Source organism: Dermacentor albipictus, chromosome 4, assembly GCF_038994185.2.
Source record: "Dermacentor albipictus isolate Rhodes 1998 colony chromosome 4, USDA_Dalb.pri_finalv2, whole genome shotgun sequence".
Taxonomy (NCBI): domain Eukaryota; kingdom Metazoa; phylum Arthropoda; class Arachnida; order Ixodida; family Ixodidae; genus Dermacentor; species Dermacentor albipictus.
The window spans coordinates 124,238,890-124,261,634 of NC_091824.1; the positions used below are offsets into that span (position 1 = coordinate 124,238,890).

General features: G+C 43.9%; 1 protein-coding gene across 4 annotated transcripts; it reads right to left on the reverse strand.

Moving 5' to 3' along the window:
* Positions 1-3,343: 3,343 nt before the first annotated feature.
* Positions 3,344-20,998, reverse strand: LOC135899551 (glycogen synthase kinase-3 beta-like). 4 transcript variants are annotated; one of them, XM_065428847.1, is made up of 6 exons: positions 20,935-20,998; positions 13,431-13,484; positions 12,969-13,354; positions 12,770-12,900; positions 5,721-6,208; positions 3,344-3,609 (listed from the first exon to the last, which is right to left on the reverse strand). In XM_065428847.1, the coding sequence occupies exons 1-6, from the start codon at positions 20,981-20,983 to the stop codon at positions 3,470-3,472; spliced, it is 1,248 nt and encodes a 415-aa protein (XP_065284919.1). In that variant the 5' UTR covers positions 20,984-20,998; the 3' UTR covers positions 3,344-3,469. The 4 variants fall into 4 exon arrangements, with proteins under 4 accessions (XP_065284919.1, XP_070393650.1, XP_065284918.1 ...); XM_070537549.1 differs by lacking the exon at positions 20,935-20,998 and adding an exon at positions 13,663-14,075 and having other exon boundaries at positions 13,431-13,507; XM_065428846.1 differs by lacking the exon at positions 20,935-20,998 and adding an exon at positions 13,664-14,074.
* Between the last annotated feature and the right edge of the window lie 1,747 nt (positions 20,999-22,745).

Below are 22,745 nucleotides of genomic sequence, written 5' to 3' on the forward strand. Positions count from 1 at the left end.
GAAACTGATACTGTTCAGTTTGATACTTCAGTATTCTATACAATTCAAACAAATTCAATGTTTTCTTGACAAGGTTCTGAAATTTAGCTTCAATTTCTAAATCGGTTCTTGGCACTGCCATGCGCAATGCTGCATGACTTCATGTTGTACAAGTGCAAATTGAGAAAAGTGCATGATGGACAAGCTCAGTTGTCTGGTTCGGGCAGTTAAGCATTAGGGACACGGAGCATTTCTTTTTTCGCAACTGCAGGAATAACAATTGTGGTGGCCATGGACCCGACTTTTTTGTCATGAGAACACATCCCAAGAGAAAGCAATGCAAGTGAACGGAAGTTAGCATGTTACAAGCATTTACCAATGTATCCTAACAATTGCCCAGGCTTTTAACTCATTCGATGGAGGTGAAATGGAAAGCCACTCGTGTGCTTAGATTAAGAACAGCAGATGGTCAAAATTAATCTAAAGCCCTCTACTACAGCATGTTTCACAGCCCGTGCTAGTTTGGAATGTTTGCCTTCTGTATTGCAGGAAATAACAAGTGTATCAAATTTTCCAAAGTTTTTCAGAAACATGACTTTGTGGCGACCAGTATATATTCATCAACGGTTACACTATTGGTACAAATTCTGGCGATGTCTAACAGCACGAATTAATGAACTCTTAGCTCACCATCTAACGCAATCTATACCAACTTGTAATAATAATCATAAAAAGAGGGACCCGCTGGGGTGGTGTAGTGGCTTTGGTCTTGCGCTGCTAAGCCCAAGGTTGCAGGGTCAAATCCCGGCTGTGGTGGCTGCATTTCGATGAGGGCGAAATACAAAAACGCCTCTGCTCTGGGCACATGTTAAAGAACCCCAGGTGGTCAAAATTAATCTGTAGTCCTCCACTACAGCGAGCTTTGCAATTGTGTAGTTCTGGCACAAGAACCCAAGTTTAGTAACACTTTTTCTTTTTAAACCAATATTTGTCTGTGCAACTAGTGTTGTACCATGGCACCTGTACATCCAGAGTAGCAGGTACAAGATAACCACAATATCATGCAGAATTGGATCCTGCACAAAATCAAGGTGGACTGCATTTCATAAACTACTACTTAAAATTGCAACCAAAAGCTGCACTGTATTCGAGATGTAGTGCGAGAAAATAAAACTAGGCAATCTCTGTACGCCGTTGTCTGTGGAAAATATAGAAAAACTTGCGACTCCTCAGAATTTTAACTGCTCAAGTGTTAAAAAAAAAAAAGGCGAAGTTAAGCTGCATTTTTGCCTGCAATTCTTATCACAGTACTAATGCCAGAAGCTTCAAAAAGGCTAGCGAGCAGTCTCTTTCACAACCAGTTGGGCAAGGATTGGGATGCAGGTGCTTCAACCCTTTATGGACGAGTGTTATCCACAAGCAACAAACCAAAAGAAATATTTTCAAGTTTTGAATTAGAGTACGGAGTTTTAGGCTGAATAGTATCATCAGCCAATGCTAAATGACAAGCAGTAAGCATGATTTGTTGGATTAGATGAACAGAGGAGGATCTGGCATGGAAACTCACCTACTTCTGAAAGCAGTCGGAAGACTATGCAAAATCTTTGGCTGAAGCAAATGTCGCACAGGTGACGGAGAGGTAATGTACACCTGCTTCACATCCAACGACAACTGTCTGTATAAGTTACACGAAGCTATGGATGGCACGGAGCTCCCCATGCTCAATATACCCAGAGAAATGTAAATGACTGTTCTTTTCACTTTCTTGGACTTCAAGTGCTGCGTTCAAATTTCCTTAATGCCACTGAGCCGTCTATTCCTGTGCGTGCAAACACTGCATGCAAGTCATGCCATCAGCAGCAGCAGCTGTGTTAGCAAATTTCCTACGGTCTATGTGCATCTGCCGCTGCCGATACAAAGACAAAAATGCATTCGTTGCCAGGAGCAAACATTCAAAGAACGAATGTTTTTTTAATAAATACACACATTTAAATAAACCTGAACAAAAACAAACATTTACAACAGGGTGCTAAGTTCAAGCGACAATCCTTCCAAAGTCAGCGTGGCAAAGCCTACACGAGTTCATAATTAATGCCTCGCAAATTGCACATACTTGCTTTGCCAGTAAGGCATTATGTAGTAAATATTGAAAAATTGGCAAAGTTGCTTCAAGAAATTTCTTGCGTAACCGCCTGCCGAGTGCAATACAATGTTATGCGGTTCTTCGCCTGAAACGTGAACGCACTGTTCAAACAGGCACATTAAGGACTTCATGAAAAAATGGGTGCTTCGCTTGAATAGAAAAAGATGTAGGCAAAAGTGTAAGTACACAAAAACGCACAGCAGGCAGTCACTAACAGAAATGGGAGAGTGCACAGGGTTCCCACTGCAGCCAACAATTTTTCTCTTTCAGTAATGAATAGGTATGATATATCGAACTATATAGAGCTAATGAATTGAAATCTGTGCACTCTTGTTCAACTAATTTTGTTACAACTCTGCCACACATGTAGAGCAAAAGGCCACATGATGTGGGAATCCCAGCACAGTGGCATCTGCAAATTCTATTAGCGAAATCCCCTAATGACCACTAACAATGATTTCTTGACAAGTTCCTAGCTCCGGTTCGCACATACACACACACATACCCTTATGGTGACTACAGCCTTTGTCAGGTGGCCGGATACAAGAACTAGATTAGAAGACAAGGAGTTCAAACAGCTCAGCAATCACTCCTTCACGTGCAAGTTGGAGAAACTGAAAGAGAGCGTGAATGTGGAATGATCTCTGATCCCTAGATTAAGTGAAACACGTTTCCTTGACCAGATCACAGCAAGCTGTGGCGATGCGCTTGCCAGTTCCGAGACCGGGCAGGCCACTCTTCCGTGCTAATCCACAGTGTGCAAAGTGCCCGAGTTATCACACGTGCTAAAGTTTTACACACTCGCCGACATGGCTGGACTGCCACATAGTTTCACATTCACAGTACAACAGTGGCAACGGCGCACAAATGCAGGGAAGAAAAAAAGAAAGCAATAAAGCAGCAGCTCCAAGCCATATGTGCCCACTGAATCTCTCCATTGGTTGTTCAGAGTCGTTCCTGGGGTCAGAGGAACCACCACACCTTCTGTTCACCGTTGAGCTGCAACACTTATCAGCACTTCTGAACCAACGGTGCCAGTTCACCAGACAAGCCACAGTGCATTCAGTCATGGTCATTCAATTTCTGCGGAAGCAAGCAAACCTCTCCTCTTCCCACTGACATCCCTGCACTTAACATAACAGCCATACCACCCGAAACGAAAGCTGCCCATTCCAACCTCTGTGTAAGAGAGCACGTTGTTAAGGGTCAAGGGACAGAGGAGGCAGATGGGAAACGTTTATTTCTGGCGCTACACGTCTAAAACTCTAATGCCACACAATAAATAGCGGGTGTGGGGGGCCCTCCTCCCGCAGGGTATGTACACGCCTATGTACACACACACTTTATTTACACGGGGCCACTGTTGGAGGTGGATGCTTCGGCCGGCTCAGATGACGACCCTGCTGCCCCCGCTGCGGGAGCAGCCTCGCCACCTCGCAGATGCGCTGGAATCAGCGTGGCATTCAGCTGTGGCTCCAGAGAGAGTTCTGCGCACAGGGGAGAGAGGAGCATCAGCACCATGGCAACTGTATGTTGCCGTGGCCAATTTTTCTTTTCGGTGCACATACCGTTTCACCTAAATCTAATGCAAACCTCCTTTTCAGAGAAAATGGGTTTGAAAATTGCCTCCGTGTTAAAATAGGATACAAAACCAAAACTATGTCTGTGACTTTGGCAACAGCCCACCATGAGAGCTATCAGACAGCATCATGGCCATCACAACATGCTCATTTTGTGCTTGACTAAGATCTTGAGCGGTACTTTCAGCCAATAAATTGGAGATACTGTCACTTTCATGAGATTTCGGCCCCAGCGTTTCCGGCACTGTGCCAAGCTCGCTATCTGCGCACAGTGCCAGGAATGCCGTCGGACTTATTTGACAAGTCCGATGCAGAGACTTGCAAAAGTGATAGCAGTATCTCTAAAAGTGATCACTTGATACCAAGCACACCCCCGTGTTCGTGGTATCTGTGGCCAATGAAGTGAAAACGGAGACGACGATGTGCGAAAGTTCATTAAAAAAGCTAAACTTGCCATATGTGATGAAGGTAAGTTCTGTACGTCTTGTTCCTTCTGATTACAAAATTAGAGGGCATGCTGTATCTTTTCTTTTATGTATCGGAGGCATGTCACATTCGGGTGCACATTTTTTTTTTTCTAAGCCCTTGAAAACTGGGTGCACGTGAGAACCGAGTAAATATGGTACATGTCTCTGCAGTGATATCAGCACTGGGCCTCAAGCGTGTAGCAACTTCCACCAGTATTGCGATGGCTGTTAGGTAGCCATGGCAATAAAAACATCTGGTGACAACAACGCAGCTGAAATGTCAGCTCAGTGTAGGCCAAACAACTCCCAATGTGCACAGTTGCTCTGCAGCATGCTAATCACATACACTGCCCATTGAATTCAGCATTGGCTGTCACACACCTCACACCACACACCTCCACTTGTTGGGACATAGTGCACTGCCTTGCATTGCCAAACTCATCGCTCGTACCATTGTTTTCTTTGGCAAAGCGATTTCTTGGCCTTCTAAGCATCACAGGGATGCTGTCAACAGATCTTCCTTCAATTAGCACTAAAATAATTTGCTGTTAAGAAACAGTGCTAGTTAGGCTTAGACAAAAGCTTGTCACTGGCTGGTATGAAAAACAAAGAAGCTTGATTGCACACCATAGTTCGCTAAAGAGAGAGAGGAAGGCTGTTTGTTTCATGCTCCAAGAGACTGCTTATATGCATTAAGACAGCACAAACTCATCCTCCAGCATAGTACATCAGCATGATGCACTGTAAGTTTCATGGACTACTATACCCTCTTCTGAAAGCATATGCAATACCAATCCTTGATGTGACCTTGTAAGGGATCTTTTCTTTAGATTCTATTCACCCCTGATCTATTCTGCCAAGTCATTGATCACAGTGACAACAGAGCTGGGGCATCAATGTGAACCAATGATGAAAGGTAAAAAGAACAAAAATGAAGAAAGTATTGATACAAAATTATGGCCTCTGATGTTCATCACAGAAGTTGAGCAACTATATAAATTGTGCCCAGTATGCACCTCATAAGCACAGCCTACAATCAACCATATTGACAGAAAACCTTGTGCTGCCCTTGTACAAAAACACACACTACTCTGTGCCACTCTATTCACTCCCGAAGTTCGGGTAAAGGTATTTTAACTTTTGTGAACTGTTCTGCCAAAGCAATACGGTGAAGACTGTTCACTTCCTGTTTTTTCAAGCAACTCTGTGAAACCAAATGAAACACCACAGATGTGACATGGCACGAGATTTGTCACTATTCACAGCCTTTTTTGTACGCGCAAATGCCTCAAGAAGTACCACACAACGCAACAGACACCTTTCATAACTGTCAAGCTAGGCAGTCTGCCAAAATAATGACGGTGTAGTTATTTAGTAAGCACTTCTAGTCTTCATTTGAGCCACGACTGCTGACATTAGTTGAGCATGCATGCAGTACAGAGAGAAGCAGCCAGAATCAGGAAAAAGGTCTACCGAGACTGAAGACTGAGTAACACTACGCCAGAGGTGCTTCATCACATTGCATCCACAAACAACCAGGGCCAGACGCACCGTGGGGCGTGAAGTCAAAGAGGGGGGGCAGCTCGCGGCCATTGGGCAGCCTGGTGCCTGGTTCCCGCAGCTCGTCGAAGAAGGTGTGCGCGCAGGCCTGCAGGGGGCCAATGCGTGCGCTGGGTGTGTACTCGAGGAGTCGGGCCACCAGGTCAATGGCCTCGGGAGGTGTCCGTGCCCGGAACACCTTGTGCCACGGGTGTGCCTTGATCTGGGGGAACTTGAATTCCGTGTAGTTGCGGTTCATCTCACGGATCTGCTCCTTGGAGGGCGTGCCCAGCACCTTGATGATCTCCACCAGCTGGTCCACACCGCTGTCGCCGGGGAAGATGGGTTGGCCCAGCAGCAGCTCGGCAAGTACGCAACCCGCCGACCACACGTCAATCATGGTCGTGTAGTCCGTGGCACCAAAGATTAGCTCCGGGGCCCGGTAGTAGCGTGAGCAGATGTACGAAACATTGGGCTCTCCCTTGATTAGCAGCTTGGCGCTAAACGAAAGAGAGAGAGAGAGTCGTTACTGCAGCAGTGACAACAGCATGACCATGGCCTAAGTTGAAGCCCCAAATCTGAATGGTATCACTACTTCTATTTGCCTCTTAATCACCCACATATGTTGTCCCTCAATCATGCTGATCAAATTCACAGGTCATACTCATCAGGTAGCCACAACCACGCCCGCACACAAACACAATTTCAGCCATGTTTTTTGGTCGGGCATCTAAAGACTGTAATGCCTTTCCTGATCAAGTTGCAGCTATCACCTCTTCATCACAATTTTTCCAAAGACAACTTTCTTTCTCAATTTGAAAACTGTGTTAACATGATTTCATATGTGCAGTAGACCCACTTCTTACGTAAATGCACTGCAAGGGGTCTTCTATAAAAAATTTAGTGAAGAATGACCTTGTCACATATCATAGCAATGAACAAAGCCACAAATTTATTTGATGCTGTCCTTAACAAAATCATTAAATATGGGGAAAAAATATGAAAAAAAGAAAATATAAAGCAGCTTTTCTTGGGGGGGAGGGGGGGGGGGGCGTGATATGCGGCCGCCCTTCAGCTTCACCACACAGATGCTGCCACATTTATGCCAATGACTATGCTTTCTACCATCTACCTTTTGGCCTCAGCCACTCCGTAGAAATGCAATGACAATGCCAAAAATCACTACTTTTGCGTTCTGCACGAATTTTTTATTCTTCAGCAGTGAAACCAGAAGTGCAAATAAAAAGTTAGTGCTGCTGGGAATTGCCATCGGACGGATCTTCATTTGGCCTGATTAATGCTAGATATTAATACTCCAGCTTGATGTCTACATAATAGCTTTGAGTTTCTGAACTGAAATGCTATGCATAATCAAAAGAAAACAGCATTCAGACGTCATATGTAGCTGTCCAGCAAAAACATGTCGGCTCGTCATCTCTCACATAGAAAGCAATGCACATACACTTCAATATGGTCAACACTCCTCAAATTCACACCACTGCATACATATAAAGGGACACTAAAGATAAACACTAAATCAATTTATGCTGATATAGTATTATTTTGAAACTTTGATTTGCATTAATTTTATTAATAGGTTGATTACTAAAGAGAAAATGAAGGCCAAAGTTAATTTGTTTTTTAAATTTTACGCTCTAATAACCAAGAGTCCTGGTTCGTCAGTGGGACATCACAGATTTCCACATATTTTCCCATATTTAAGCTACTGAATATCAGCAAAAGTCCTTAAACATTTACAAGTCAAGTCCTTGGCTCTTTTAAAATCTAATGTAGTCCATCTTAAGCAACAAAAGATTAGCTAGGCCCAAGCAAATGGTGTCCTTATCCATGATGTCGTGAGATGGTGCGAGAACTTCAAGATGGTGTCACCACCAGCCTTCTGTTCTAGCATTTTTTCTAGCATATGAAGCCACCTCTTATAGTAAGGGTGGCTTCTTTGGTATTCCAGAAGGGCAATGGACCAATACAGCTCAACTTATTATTCTTTTTAGCGTCCCTTTAGAGGCAAACTGCAATGAAATTTTAGACTGCGTAAGAAGCCCAATTTCAGATAGCGTAGACATAGCGAAGCTTCTGTGCTAAATTTTGCATTTGAAATATGAGTGAATGCCTCATGAAAAGCTAGCTATTTTTGATACCAAAGCTTTTTAAAAGAAAGAGATAGAGAGAAGACTAAGATGATAAACTGATGCCATTATCGTTAGCTGGAAGTGACACACAACGTAGAATGCACAGACCCCTCGGCACGACCTCCGAAATTATGTGGTGCCAGCTATGTGATAAGATCTTGGAGGAGACATGCTAGGACATTCGTCATATGTGCTAACCACTAAGTGCATGCATTGTTTGCTTATGTGCTATTTATACCTCTCCAATAAGAAAATCAGACAATTGCCAACTCTTCAATTTTGCCAAGACTGCTTCAATAGGAAGTACTACTCACCCAAACTATTTAACCAGGGTGAAGTTCTGTCATAGTTAGCTCTAACAACTTCAATCACAAATTATAACCGACTGTCCATAAATTTTTATGCCAAGGTGCCGGAGAATGCAGGAACATAGTGAAGGTGGGAGAATGACTATGCATTCTTATAGTGACCCATCATAATTACACAGTAAATAGATATTTACTATACAGTCAGTCATACTGTGTTTCTTGATTAAGAATGTTTTATCACCCGCTCAAATTACATGCACAGGTCAAGTATTGGGTACAAGCATTACAACAAGGAGAAAGAAGATCTCGCAATTATTACCGAAATGTCCCACTTCAAATATCCCGTGAAACATGGTAGTGCCTTCCCCGAAGTGGTCGTCTGTAGTGATATATTTCATTCAGAAGTGAAATGGGTGTACATTAGGAAAGCATAATGTTGAATTTACTCAAAGCTTAATGTTCATTCTCTATTCCTTACAACCACTACACAGAAATGTTGAAAATAAGCCATGTCCACAAACGTTTCTGCCGTGACTGAAGGGTTTATAGGTGCACAAATTGCAGTCACTACCTCAGTGTTTTACATCATGTCATAAAATTTGAGAAGGTTCGCCTTACAAGTCAAATAACGAACATTTACACTAAGATGCTATTCAGATTTTCATAAGCCAGTACAAGCATGCCTAAGTGCAAATCAATGTTGTTTTTTCTTCTTTTGGCAAAACAAATTCACGCAGTAAGAGGCTAAACTCAAATTTCTTGACTTACGAGAACATACTTTGGAACATGTTTATACGGACTGGAAAATAATTATGGCCTGCTGTCATTTTTGTGGACGCGGTACAAATATGTGAGCTTGAACTGGTCATTTGCACTTGTAAATTAATTAACCGTTCCAATAGCAGAACCCAATTAACCAAGAAGTGATGCAGCAGTGCCACAACATGTACGAAAAAGCCACCCAACCATTCATGACGCGTTCATCAACACAGAAGCGCAGAAGCTAAAGAATATTTTACTTTATCGCTATCAGAGCCAGCAATATAAGCGTTTACTTACTACCCATGCATCACACTATGGCCAATTTGTATGCATGGGTATAGTTGCAGAAATGTGTCCAATGTGTCATGCACATGTTACCTCGACATAGCTGTGCACAAAATTGAGAAGTTGTTGCCGTTACTCTCGCACATTATTTTCAGACACACAAAGCGCTTGCTCTCAGCTAAAGTGAATTCTCTGATACTCTAGTATTGCGATCTTACAACCTAGATTAACTTAACACCTTCCTAACATAAGCAGCAAAAAATGTGTCGATAGCAAAAAGCATACCAAGCCATGGATAAGCCATGGCTGCAACATCAGCTGTAAAGCTGTTCCACTTAGCTAATGCGTGTCTGGTGAGATAATGAAAGCAGCAGTTTTGTATCCTATAAGTGCTGCTGGTCGTGGTATGGAAAGTACGGGTGTGACGGACAGGGAGAGATATGTGCTGTTCTAACCTCTTTCTCAGCACAGTACATGCACAGGTTAAGTATTGGGTACAAGCATTACAACAAGGAGAAAGAAGATCTCGCAATTATTACCGAAATGTCCCACTTCAAATATCCCGTGAAACAAGGTAGTGCATGACACATTGAACACATTTCTGCAACTATACCCATGCTTACAAATTGGCCATAGTGTGATGCATGGGTAGTAAGTTAACGCTTATATTGCTGGCTCTGATAGCGGTAAAGTAAAATATTCTTTAGCTTCTGCACTTCTGTGTTGATGAAAGCGTCATGAATGGTTGGGTGGCTTTTTCGTACATGTCGTGGCACTGTTGCATCGCTTCTTGATTAATTGGGTTCTGATAATGATCTAAATGCTCTAAATGGAGATGAAAGGAAGGCAGCCTACCGCCTTATATTTCCTTCTGGCCCCCCTCTCACAATTAAGCAGTGGTAACAGGCACGTCTATTGAGCCAGCTCAATAGAAACCATGCTCAATTGAGCATGGCTCTGTTGAACATGGAGAACATTTCTCTTGAACCATGGAGTGTATTCCATAGCAACTTTCGTGACACTCCCACTAACTAAAAGCCCTACCACGAAGGACGAGAACAATAGGACCTCATACAAGATATAGAATCTCTAGATACACTGATCGGAAACCATGGATAAGTGGTCAAAATAAACATGTTATCATTGACCACACTTGCCACTGGATGGATGGAACACAAAGCCCATATCGTACTGAGACCCCTCGTACAGACTGCCTTCAATCCTTTAAATATTTAATCAATTTACGTAAAATCTTCGAGTCAGATGCCTGCAGGACTGAATGAAAATGGTTTAGTTACATTCTTGCCGTCAGCTTATAAAGAAATTAGCGCTAATTTTATCTAGCCTGTTTCATCGCCACCGGCAATGAAAAGCCCCCAGTGAGGCATCAAATGCCAATACACAACACGATGCTATTCCTTCATCTTTGTGGTTAGGCAAAGGAAAGCTGTTTTCAGCATAACGAGTACAAGGAGATTGTTACTTTCGAAATGTACAGGGTCGTCCACTCTAAGTACGGACATGGCCCCACTCTGCAGAGTGCTAGTGCACACAGTGCAGCCGTGCATCGAAGCTTGGAGGCAGGTCTTTGTGTTATCTGCTAAAGCATGGTGCTGTGCTTTGGCAGATGACACGGAGACCTGCCTCCAAATCCCTGTGCACCTGCGCCGCTTAGCTTCTCTGCGAGGCCGTGCTGTGTGTGCTGGCACTCTGCACAGCACAGCCATACTGCACCGTGTTTGTACTGAGAGTTGCTGACCCTGTACATGGAGATGCTGATGGAAAACTGCAATATTTCAACACCATATGGGTCTTACGTTAGTAACATACCAGTTGGCAAGAATAACTGACATAAAGGGCAATTACTTCACTGAGCTCTTAAAGGTCTAAGAAGGATGTAACATAACTGTGAATATTGTAGTCTGCACGTTTTACTAAGGAAGTGTGCAGAAGGAAGGTTTGTGGGACAGGTGAAGTAGTGAAAATAAATGTGAAAATTGAGCTCCTGTAACTTGGTGCTGTTCACATATCACTCGTGTGAGTTCTCAAGACTGACATGTCAATTTCATGGCATCCATGTCATGCGAGAAATGTTAGCTTCCAACTGGAACACGTTGGTGTAGTCCACTTGGTCATGTGCGTCCTGGAATCCATGTTCATCCATCTTGAGAGGGATTTGAACATGGTATTTATCGCCACCAAAATCTAAAACGTTTAGAGTCCATCGCATTAACATTCATAAAGTTATATGATATTTCATACCACCTGCCTGTGCTCACAACAAAAATAATAATTATACTGCAACACCAGGAAAAAAAAAGGAACATCCTGGCACCATGCTTCTGTCTGTTATGCTCAGCTGCCACAAGGCTGATGATAAATGAAGGCCTCAGCAGGTGGAAAAGCAACAGTGGAAGGCGGCACCGAGCTTTTGTCAAACACTAAATTTGATAGTCTTCCTTTTTCACAGGTTATAAATCAATGCCCAGAGATGCCTTACAGCCCATACACCCATACATCACCACTGATGGAACCTTCAGTAAAGGAAAAGTTTACTGTTATGAGGACAGCGGAAAAGTGGGACGGGTTACACGTCGCCGCACCTACAAAATCCACACATGTACTATTAGCATGGTGTGATCTATCTATTTAAAATGGTGCTATTTTAGATTTCTGCACAGTCTTAAAGTGGGCACGGAACAGTTTTTTAACTAATCATAGAATGGCTTGACTATTAAAGGACGCTGTCTCACGAATATCATGCTGCAAAAGTTTTTCAATTCATCCACAAGGAGAGTTATTGCACCCAATACCTGGCTTTCTCTCTTCTTCTCATTTTACGTTTGCACGCTGGAAGCTACACAGTGGAGTACCCAAGAGGGCTGAGCCCCACCCAAAAATTGAGTATCATGGTGGCAAAAGGGCACGTTGCAGCTAAGCACGCAGCATGCTGTGCTGAGCTACACTATGCAGCACACTGCTGCTATCTCAGAGGCCATGTGCAGTAGACACAGGCACGTACAATTGTTGGGTGCAAACCAGCAGTGCAAAGATGAAATAATTTTTCTTTTGAAATCACGGACATATATATGCTTCACTTATTTATTTCAAACTTAGCACGTTTGTATTATTGAGAATGCTCTCAAAAATCACGAAATCAGTCAACAGCATTGGTGCATCCAGCTGCTCGAGATGACGCTGCATGACGATGCGGAAATGAGAACAAGTGATCTTTCAATATTTCTGACATGGGATTGCAAATTCCCAGCAGCATGCAGTGCCGTAATGCTTTGCTCACATGCTCATAGCAGCCTCTACAACAGGTCGTCAACGCTTTCTTGCTATGTTAAAGTGTTTCGGGGCCCCTACAAGGTTCCTTTGTAACTTTTCATAATCATCACGGCCTGTTTCTTTAACACGTCCTTTGGTTGCCAATATGTTGCTTCCTGTATGTATGTGTTTCACTGATGCGACAAGTTTCTGCAGAGTTATCGGTGTCTCCATTATCCGTGTCACTTTCTGCACTGCCTGTTTCTACCACGATAACGCGGCTCACCTGCCAAAGTCGCACAGCTTGAGGACTCCTGTCTCGGGGTCGAGCAGCAGGTTCTGTGGTTTGATGTCCCGATGGCAAATGCCCAGAGAGTGGATGTATGCCAGACTTCTAAACAGCTGGTACATGTAGAGCTGTGCAAGGAGACGAGTAGTCATTAGCGGGCCTGCAAGCAGTACACACAGCAGCGCAATGGGCTCACCTTGATGAAGGAGATCGGGATGGTCTGCTTGGACTTGCTGTAGTGGCGCGCCACCCGGTACACAGTCTCGGGGATGTACTCGAGCACCAGGTTCAGGTACACCTCGTCTTTCTTGTCGCCGCTCGAGTAAAAGAAGTACTTGAGCTTCACTATGTTACAGTGGTCCAAGCGGCGCATGATCTGCAGCTCGCGGTTCTTGAAGCGCTTGTCCTGCAGCACCTTCTTAATGGCCACCAGCTGGCCCGAGTCGAGCAGCCGCGCCTGGTACACCACCCCAAAGGAGCCATTGCCGATCACCTTGGTATCGCAGTAAGACACCTCCTGCGGCCGGTCCGGCCCCTGGCCCGGGGTGGCCAGCACCGTGGTCACCTTGGCGCCGTCCTTGCCTGCGCCGAGGCACAGACACTGGAGTTTCGCACGAACCGGGGCTGATGCCGCCGCGCCCGCGACACCTCCACTTACCGGGCACCAGGTCGAGCTCGTTTATGATATTGGTAGCCAGATCCAGATCCGAATCTAACGTGGCGCAATGCCCGATCCCCATGGGCATGCAAGAGAGAGACAGAGAGGACGACGCGCTGTGCCACGCTGCCCCCCGCCCTGCTTTTTTTTTATTTTTTCTTTGATCGCGAGTCACCGGCCCCTCCGCGCTGCGCCATGTTACGATGAGCGTTAGGCTTACGAGGTGTACTTACTGGTTATTTTCACTCCAGCGAGAAAATTCGGCTGTTGAGGCTGCTTGTTCCCTTCAGCAAAGGAAGTCGTCCTCGGCCGTCCACTCATTATAACGTACGCTTGGGAAGATCAAAGTTCCTTGTGACTTCTACATCACGGTTCTTCGGCAGACGGCAGTTCTGTTTAGGCCTAGCATTCAGCTGTCGATACCGCACCGCCTGCCCTACACAGTCACTCGAGGCCGACCTCGTCCCGGTTCGGGCCTCCGGGTGACCATGTTCGCTGGTCTCCACTCGACTCCGTAGCACGGCGCCGGGTTTCTCTTCGCTAACCAGCGGTACTCCGGCGGTAACGTAAATCCGTACGCGCAGCGCACAGGCATTGACCTAAACGTCACCCTCGGCTCGTGTTCGGGATTCGTCGGCTGTTCTCGGAGAAGTTTCGAAACAAGTCGGATAAATTCCGTGATGACGTCACACGCACCTAGCAACCGCGCTTTCGTCCTAAAAATTGTGAATTTCGTCTGCTTCGAGCAGTAAGCGACTGTTTTATTAGAGACGATTCCAAAATTTAAATACAAGCGTTTTAGCCCGAGTTATTTTTATGGTACATTACCAGAGTGAGCTATGACAGAGGCTTAAGTTGAATTCTTATCTATGATGCGTATAATTTTGTCTGGTTTCGTGCATGTAAAAAATACACGTACGCTGCCGTTGCTAAATACCTGGAAAGCTATTAACGAAACAAAATAAATAATAGCTGGAAATTGCCGTAAGTAAGGCGTTTTCTTTGTCTTTATTCCTTTCTTTGTTGTTGAAGGGCGATGCATGGTGTTTACAAATAAACGCGTACTCACGTGTTGCGACGAAACCACGATAAAGCTTTTTGTACGTTTCGTCAATCGCGCTGTGCCTACGGCATTTTGTGGCTAATAATACATTCTGCAATGATGCATCAGACTACAGTTTAGATAAAATAATTAAGTTGGTTGTTGTCAAGAAAGCCACTTGACTGAAATTATGTATCACCCGCCTTACCATTAGGAGATCGACCTAATTGAGTATATAGGTCACCTGGATAATAACCAATTAATTTGTTTTCTCACCAAACTTTGTGGTAAAGATTATTTCAGTGATACTTGCACTTCGGTTTTTAGCAGACAACATGCATGAAAAGTTGAGCGCGTAGATCAACGAGGAAGGAACACAAATGCTTGCAACCGTTCGTGCAACCCTTGCGACATTACATCCAGAGAGTACGCATCAAGCGCGCCTCCTCTCACTTACCCTTGCTGCCGTTAGTGCCATAACGCTATGAGCAGCTTGGCGCTAGATATAATCTGTCGCTGCACATGTACTTTCATTGCTGTATTCCCGATCACTATATGTTGGACATATGCATGCCGAATACGGACGACCATGGATCAAATGATAAAACAATTTCCCCGGAAGATCACTCTACCACTGCACTCTGCCATATCGAGTTAAACTCAGGACATAGAGGCAAGGCCGGAGCATATCATATATAGGCGCTGCAGGCTCTTTGTAAATGTACACAATAGCTGGCTCTTACTGACTCTATAAAATGTTAAGAATGAAATGGAGCGTTTTGTGAACGGCGCAGCAGTTCCCGCTAATTTGATTTCTACGGAGAACCCACTGCGCACACATATATATACTATGCGTGTGCACGTGTACGTACCAAGTATGCATAGCTACGGTAGTTCTCCAAACTTGCACAACCTATTCAGGTTTCTGGTCGGATGCAGTCGACTGAACGTCGGGCGTTCCGACAAATATATAAGTTCCGACAAATAAATATAAGTTCTACGCAATTTTCTGCATGAACTTGTACTCAGAGATTCCGCACCTCATTCTTTGCGCGCTGGCCAATCTCGGAGGTCGTGTTCGTATATGGCCTCCAAGAGTTGTGATCACTTCATTTTAAGAGGCCGCATTTATAGTTATCCTTGCAGATATCCTCGACCGCGAGGAACGTTGCGGGGCTTTACGGAGTATGTAGTTTTTCGACTTCTCATAATTATATGCTGAAGTCGTAAACATTTGTAAATGCTTCATTAGTTGAATGCCTGCCGCACCATGCCACGTTTCTCACTCTCGAATTTACTTGCACGTTTACATAATATGGGCGGATGTAAAAAGGCGGCACTTGCAACCGATTAAATGCGGCTTTAGCTCCGCTTCCTTCTTGCATGTTTAATTCGCGGTGCTGCGGCGGCGTAGCCTCGTAGAATGCCTTACGCTCAATAGGTGGCGTGATGACGTGTTTTCGGTTCCCGAATCGCTTTTGCTGCAAGCAGCGAGAAAAAAGCATAGCCTTTGGGATCTGCACCATCTGTTATCCCAGAGGGCGCCATCGTTAGGGCGTGGATTTGTGAGAAGCCAGTACACACACACACATGCTGCCACGATGGAGCAAGCATAAGCTTGTGTCGCCGCCTTTTGGCAGCTGCAGAAAGCAGCTTTTCAGCAAAGGCCGTCACGCGTTGCCCACTCTTAGAACACGCGACTGCCCTCATACGGTTAGCTCCATCAGAGTAAGCAAAGCTAGTCTGCAAAATTATGCATTTGTGTCCTTCAGGCGATAAACGTAATGTCAAAGTCGCCATAATTAGAGCGCGCAGATAAATTTTGGGTCTCAGAGGCTTTTAATAAAACGTGGCCTCCGAAATTCTACCGGTACGAGCAAGAAGTGTTGGTTCATAAGTTCTTCGGCAGGCGCCACTGGCATCGCATTAGAACTATATGTTGTAAACGGAGCACACTACGGCGGCGGAATTTCTGGCTCAGTTTGCCTTAGCGAACAATCGGCGTTTTGTTTTGATATAGGAATGTTTATCAAAGAGGCTACAACGTGGTTTTTTGTTGAAATAGTAAAGGACTTAATGAATAATGTGTGAAATAGCGTGGTAAGCCCATGTCATTGTCTTTTTGTTAGTAATATAAGTATCTTCATAGGGGTGTACAAGTGCCCCTAAAGCCTTTGGACTTAGATAATTAATTAAGCTAATTTGGCTAGTTGCGCTTAAGAGGAAGCTTTAGCTCGGCTGCTCCTATTTAAATACATGTAAGAAAAAAAAATTGTTTTTCTCGGCAAGCACTGCACCAAATTGACGAGGTTCGTTGCATTTAAAAGAAAAAACTTAAATTCTAGTGTCTGTTGGTTTCGAATTTTTATTTAGGTCGTCAATTTTTACTAAAAATTGGCAAGAATCGCAAATTTTCAGAAAACGAAGCTATCAAGTTTACAACTCCGTAACTCAGCAAAGAAAAATGATATCACAATTCTGCGAATTGCATCTAATAGTACATCTAAAGCGGACAAAATTGGTATGTTACTCGTGAATCTCAAAAAAAATTTATTATTATGGAAATACAGCTTATGTAGAATTCTTGTACACAACATAACAAATTCACGCAAAATATAAATTCACATATCAAATTTGCCCGCTTTGAATGATCTAATGGATGCCGTTTACAGAACCGCGATACCTCTTCTTGGTGCAGAGCTATTAATTTATGAACTTCGTACGTCTATCTTTTTTTTTAACTTGGGAATTCTTTAAGATTCCTATAACAAAACTCAGGCCCTAAATCAAAATTCCGCTTCCAACAGTCACTAGAATTAAATTTTTATCTCAAATGCAACAAATTTCAATAAAATCGGTCCACGGGTTATCTCAGAAAAACGTTTCTGCATTTTACATGTATTTGAATTGGCCGCGTCGCAGTTGGGCCAGTGATATTCCACACGTTGCAGCAGAATTCCCATTCCTATGCACGAAAATTCCCTATTTGCGACAATTTTCCCTGCATTAATCCAAACTGATTCCTGCAAATCTCCCTGCATACTATATATATATGCCTGTGTGTACAGCAATACGGGAACTCAATTTCTAATTTGGCACTTTCTAATGTCCGTTCCCGACATATATTTCACGTAGATAGAGCTATAAAGCATCAGTTAGCACAGGTGGCTCGATTCTGAGTAGGACACGTCATCGAATATTGACGCAAAGAATTGCAGCTCGCGTTTTGTACCGAAACATCACACCAGCTTTTAAAAAAGAAAGGCTATTAGAACTTGTAGCCGACCGACTGCAAGTTTGCCCCTTGCACATAAAAAGTTGAGGTGTCGTTTATCAAAGTGTTGGCTTACTCAAAGACATGATTCTAATATTTACTTCATCAATGTTGAAATTTCCTGCAATATCGCAAAGATTACCTTTTTCCCTTTCGTCTAAAATTGCGGCCGAATATTCTCCGAAGAAGGGAAAATTCCCTGCACGGAACATCACTGAGTTGGGCCCGAGCTAAAGCTTCCTCTTAAGTATCAGTATGCAGTTCTTACCATGTTCTTACCCCTGAGAGGAACCAACTTTTACCAGTTCTACATTTCAGTTGTCAGTATTACTTTTCATCGCATAAAATAAATCGTTGAATTAAAATAAGTTGAAGGGTTATTTCAATTACTTAATAGTTTACAGTATGTGTAAGCAGAAACTTATTGGGAGCGCTGGTATGATCTGAGCAAAGCATCGTCGGCAAGACATGCGCAAGAAAGTATTTCCTACCCACGAAAAAATCCTCATATTGAAGGTTTTAATAAATGCGGATTATTTTTTAGCATAGGTTTCCTTGTCAGCGAGGCCTAAACTATCGTGCTAGGGCTCAGTACCAAAAAAAAAAAAAGAAAGGAAGAGAAAAAAGGAAGCAAGTATACTTCCTTTTTCGTTTTGGTGACTCAATTGCGTTTATAGATGTGGGTCAAAATGACATACGCCTACGAAAAGTATCGTTGACTACAGTTATTTCTCGTGTTACGCAATGTTCAAAGAAATACTTTCTCAAATACTGCAGATTAGTTGAACAACGAAAGCTGCGCCATGCAGATCATTGGAAGCTGCATGCAATTGTGTCATGGGATATTAGTGACAGCTGTCTCGAATGATTAAATATAGCAGATTCGAGAAGAAATTGAACGAGGTATCTGAACAAGGCATGAATGACGAGTACATAGATTGTGTGCTAATCTCTAGTAAGCATTACAAAGTATATTTCACCAATACATTTTTCAATAAATAACTTTAAAGCCCGTTCTGCAACACCTTAGCATTGAGCGGCTTCCATTCTTCAAATTCATTATGTACTTTGATGCAGGTACAGAGTGCTTCAGTCGTGTCGTGATTTTGGCACGTAAAACACCCGAACTTATGTTTACCTAATGTACGCCATACTTGTGTAAGCGTTAGAGGTATGTGCTTGCCACATCACTTCTCATGTCCGCCATTGCAATAAATCTTGACCATCAAAAGATTGCAATTTCGTTTCGAATGTTATCGCTTAACAATTGCAGACTGTCTTGAGTGAAACACACTGGCTGTCGTTATGAATCCCACGCTCCATCTGCCGACGTGAGGGGTCACGTGATCACCTCGGGGGCGGCGCCTACAGGAATCTTGTCTCTCAGGGAAGGGGGCAAACGCTTTGGCAGACATTTAGTTCGACATGATTTTTACTGCCACTCAATGTCGCATTTCGAGCGGGTCGATTTCATGCAACGCGCACGGGCAGGAAGACGTTGTTGCGTTATTTTGCCTAACACATTATGTGACTTTTAAAGTTCTAGCTTTCATTGTGAGAGTTCAACGCTCCCAGTTCTTAGGACACTTTGGCGCGATTATGCAATGGGCCTGTGGTTTCTAATAAATAGGTGCGCATCTGTTTATTCATGTGAAGTGCAGTTTTTAGCATCAGTGTTTCCTCTATGATAAATCTATCGGCTTCTTACTGCACTTCTTGCGGATTTCTAGAGCCATCTGGACCTTACTCTGGAGACTTATCCTCCGATGAATTCTGCCATGGATGTTGCCGTAGTCCATTGGAGCACACGAACATGGTTGCAGCGAGTGAGCGAATGTTATGCACAGTAAAATTTGCCGGCGGCAAAGTGTCCAGGTCAATTCTTTTCGCATTGAGTGTGTATATAGCAGACACAATAACGCTTTTTGATATGCGTTTACACTATAAGGTATGCACAGAAAGCGCATACATTGAGGAAGTGGTAACTTGTCGAAAGAAAGAAGTTTAACTTCATGTAACGTACAGAAGAACGGACTGCATGAAGGATAACTGCTTCAAAACACGTGTAAAAGGTACAATATCAAGGATGCTTCCTTTGTTAAACAAAATTCTCAGCTATTGCGCCTTGAGGCAATACTCTTATTACACCCACTGAAAAAAAGAAAGAAAGAAAGAAGGAATAATTGTTATTACGGTACCTTAGTGAGATTTATACCTGTAAATTAAGTCTGCGTGACAAGATTATGCAGCTGCGCGCATGCGTAGCTTATAGATGTTTCCATAGAGTTGCGTTACAACGTTTCATAAAAATTATTTCTGAATGCTCTGTATATGTTTCGTATTGAATTTCCGACACAGCAAATCGTACCTCGTAAGAGCTTTAAGCAGGGAGTAATGCGACGAACACCTAGCAGCCTGCCTTGCCTTGCATTCGCTCAAGGAGCGTGTACCACGTACTTGAGATAGGCTAATGTAATTAAACCGCGGCAATCGTTTATTGGTACGCACTGCTAATTTCCGACACAGCAAATCGTACCTCGTAAGAGCTTTAAGCAGGGAGTAATGCGACGAACACCTAGCAGCCTGCCTTGCCTTGCATTCGCTCAAGGAGCGTGTACCACGTACTTGAGATAGGCTAATGTAATTAAACCGCGGCAATCGTTTATTGGTACGCACTGCTTTGCGATTTCCGCTTGAAGCCGTCGATCACGTGTACGAAAATGTGTTATACTGCACTCATACATTCTGCAGTCTGCAATATAGCTACAGTCTAGTTAACCAGGACTCCGAGTTCTAAGTGATCCTGCTGCATGATGTAATAGAAGCCGACCAAGTGAGCGACGAGCTCGTATTAAACGAAACTACATATTACATATTACCTTACGTAACTAACTGCCATGTGCTCAAGCACTGTTGTCACAAGGAGGAACTGCACTTGTATCAACACGTTTGTCTCACGCAGCGCGGTGAGACCGGCACTCAGCTACGACGTCACGTGCGAGTTCTCTAGCTGCTAACGTGTGCTATACCTGTAACACCTCTGGCTTGAGATTACCCCTGGAGTCTCGCAGGCGAGGGAACTGCAGACAATCGCTACCGTCGCACCAGCAGCATACGCGCGTTTTTCCTGCGTGAAAGCGCGCGCGCGGGAAGCTCCCCGAGACAGCCGTTTGAGGCTCTGAAGTCACCTGATTCGTCTCCCTGTGGCGAAATGTTGTGCAGCGGCTGCTGTGACATGACGGGCCGCCTTCGTCTTTGTCATCTTCTTGCAACTATACGACGCGGCTGTTCAGCACGTGTTGCGGCGGTGCCAGTCCACTGGTCTGCTAATGCTGTCGTCATCGTTGTTGCCTTGGCAACATTGGCACGGACCCGCTCATGAGAGCGGCAAAACCAGGGTTTGCCGCAGAGTCACAAAAGGACACCGTTTCACACATGTTCCTTGCGCGATTGTCAGAAAATGAACTAAAAACCGAAAAAGAAAACATGCCTATGGCTTAATAAATTTCATCGTAATAAATTACGATGAAAATATCGCTGGTCTTTTGTATCATGCTATGGAGTGGACCAGGAACGTACATCATAGATAGATAGATAGATAGATAGATAGATAGATAGATAGATAGATAGATAGATAGATAGATAGATAGATAGATAGATAGATAGATAGATAGATAGATAGATAGATAGATAGATAGATAGATAGATAGATAGATAGATAGATAGAAACGACTCGTAGCACGCAAATGAAGGCAACGATATCGGCCTCAGGATGGTCACTCTGACAAGCTTTCTCTGGGAAAGTCGATAAAAGCTATGCGCACGTCACACATGATGGAGAGGTGAATGAGACAGACAGACAGACAGACAGACAGACAGACAGACAGACAGACAGACAGACAGACAGACAGACAGACAGACAGACAGACAGACAGACAGACAGACAGACAGACAGACAGACAGACAGACAGACAGACAGACAGACAGACAGACAGACAGACAGACGGACGGACAGACGGCAGACGGACGGACAGACAGACGGCAGACGGACGGACGGACAGACAGACAGACAGACAGACAGACAGACAGACAGACAGACAGACAGACAGACAGACAGACAGACAGACAGACAGACAGACAGACAGACAGACAGACAGACAGACGGCAGACGGACGGACAGACAGACAGACAGACAGACAGACAGACAGACAGACAGACAGACAGACAGACAGACAGACAGACAGACAGACAGACAGACAGACAGACAGACAGACAGACAGACAGACAGACAGACAGACAGACAGACAGACAGACAGACAGACAGACAGACAGACAGACAGACAGACAGACAGACAGACAGACAGACAGACAGACAGACAGACAGACAGACAGACAGACAGATAGACAACTATTTGCAGTGTCCTGCAAATTATACAAGGCAGATTCAGTTGCCATATTATTTTTAAAAACCGTACTGCTGTTTTTAAATAGCGTTATTCTGAGCACTGTACTTTAGAGACGATTAATGATCACGTCAGCAACTTTAGCAAACGCGAAAAAAACAGATATTCGCCGACAAATGTTGACGTCATCTCTGTCTCCTCCTTTGTGGGCTACTGTAACGCGAGCAGTTTTCATTTGCTGTGGAAAACGTCCGGTAGTAAACATGAAATTACAAATCTGTGGGTGTGGTGTTGCCATGATATTTGATACATGTTTAATCGGTGTTGCGGCAGTACCATCAATTAACATCTCGGAACTGGTGCTGTCCAGAAAATTCGTTCCAAGTGGATACACGGTGCGAACTCAGCGGCTACAATTCGTAGATTGAAATATGGGGCGTAAGGTAATGAATTAAAAAGGTAATTATCGCAATTACGTTAGCCGTTCAATAGAACATCTTGATTTCTCGCAGAAGTAATGGTCGCCTCTCCGAGTAATTTAGATCAACGGTTAGAATTCTGTTGTCTGCCATAGGCAATCCTCACACACACACACA

Bases quoted from the DNA above. Each gene is read 5' to 3' on its own strand.
- LOC135899551 (XM_070537549.1), bottom strand. From the start codon at position 13,751: ATGAGTGGACGGCCGAGGACGACTTCCTTTGCTGAAGGGAACAAGCAG. The intron at 13,508-13,662 runs TAAGTACACCTC...CATGCCCATGGG, and splicing joins GCTGGAGTGAAAATAACCAG to GATCGGGCATTGCGCCACGT. The intron at 3,610-5,720 runs GTGCGTCTGGCC...CCCTGTGCGCAG, and splicing joins CTTTGACTTCACGCCCCACG to AACTCTCTCTGGAGCCACAG.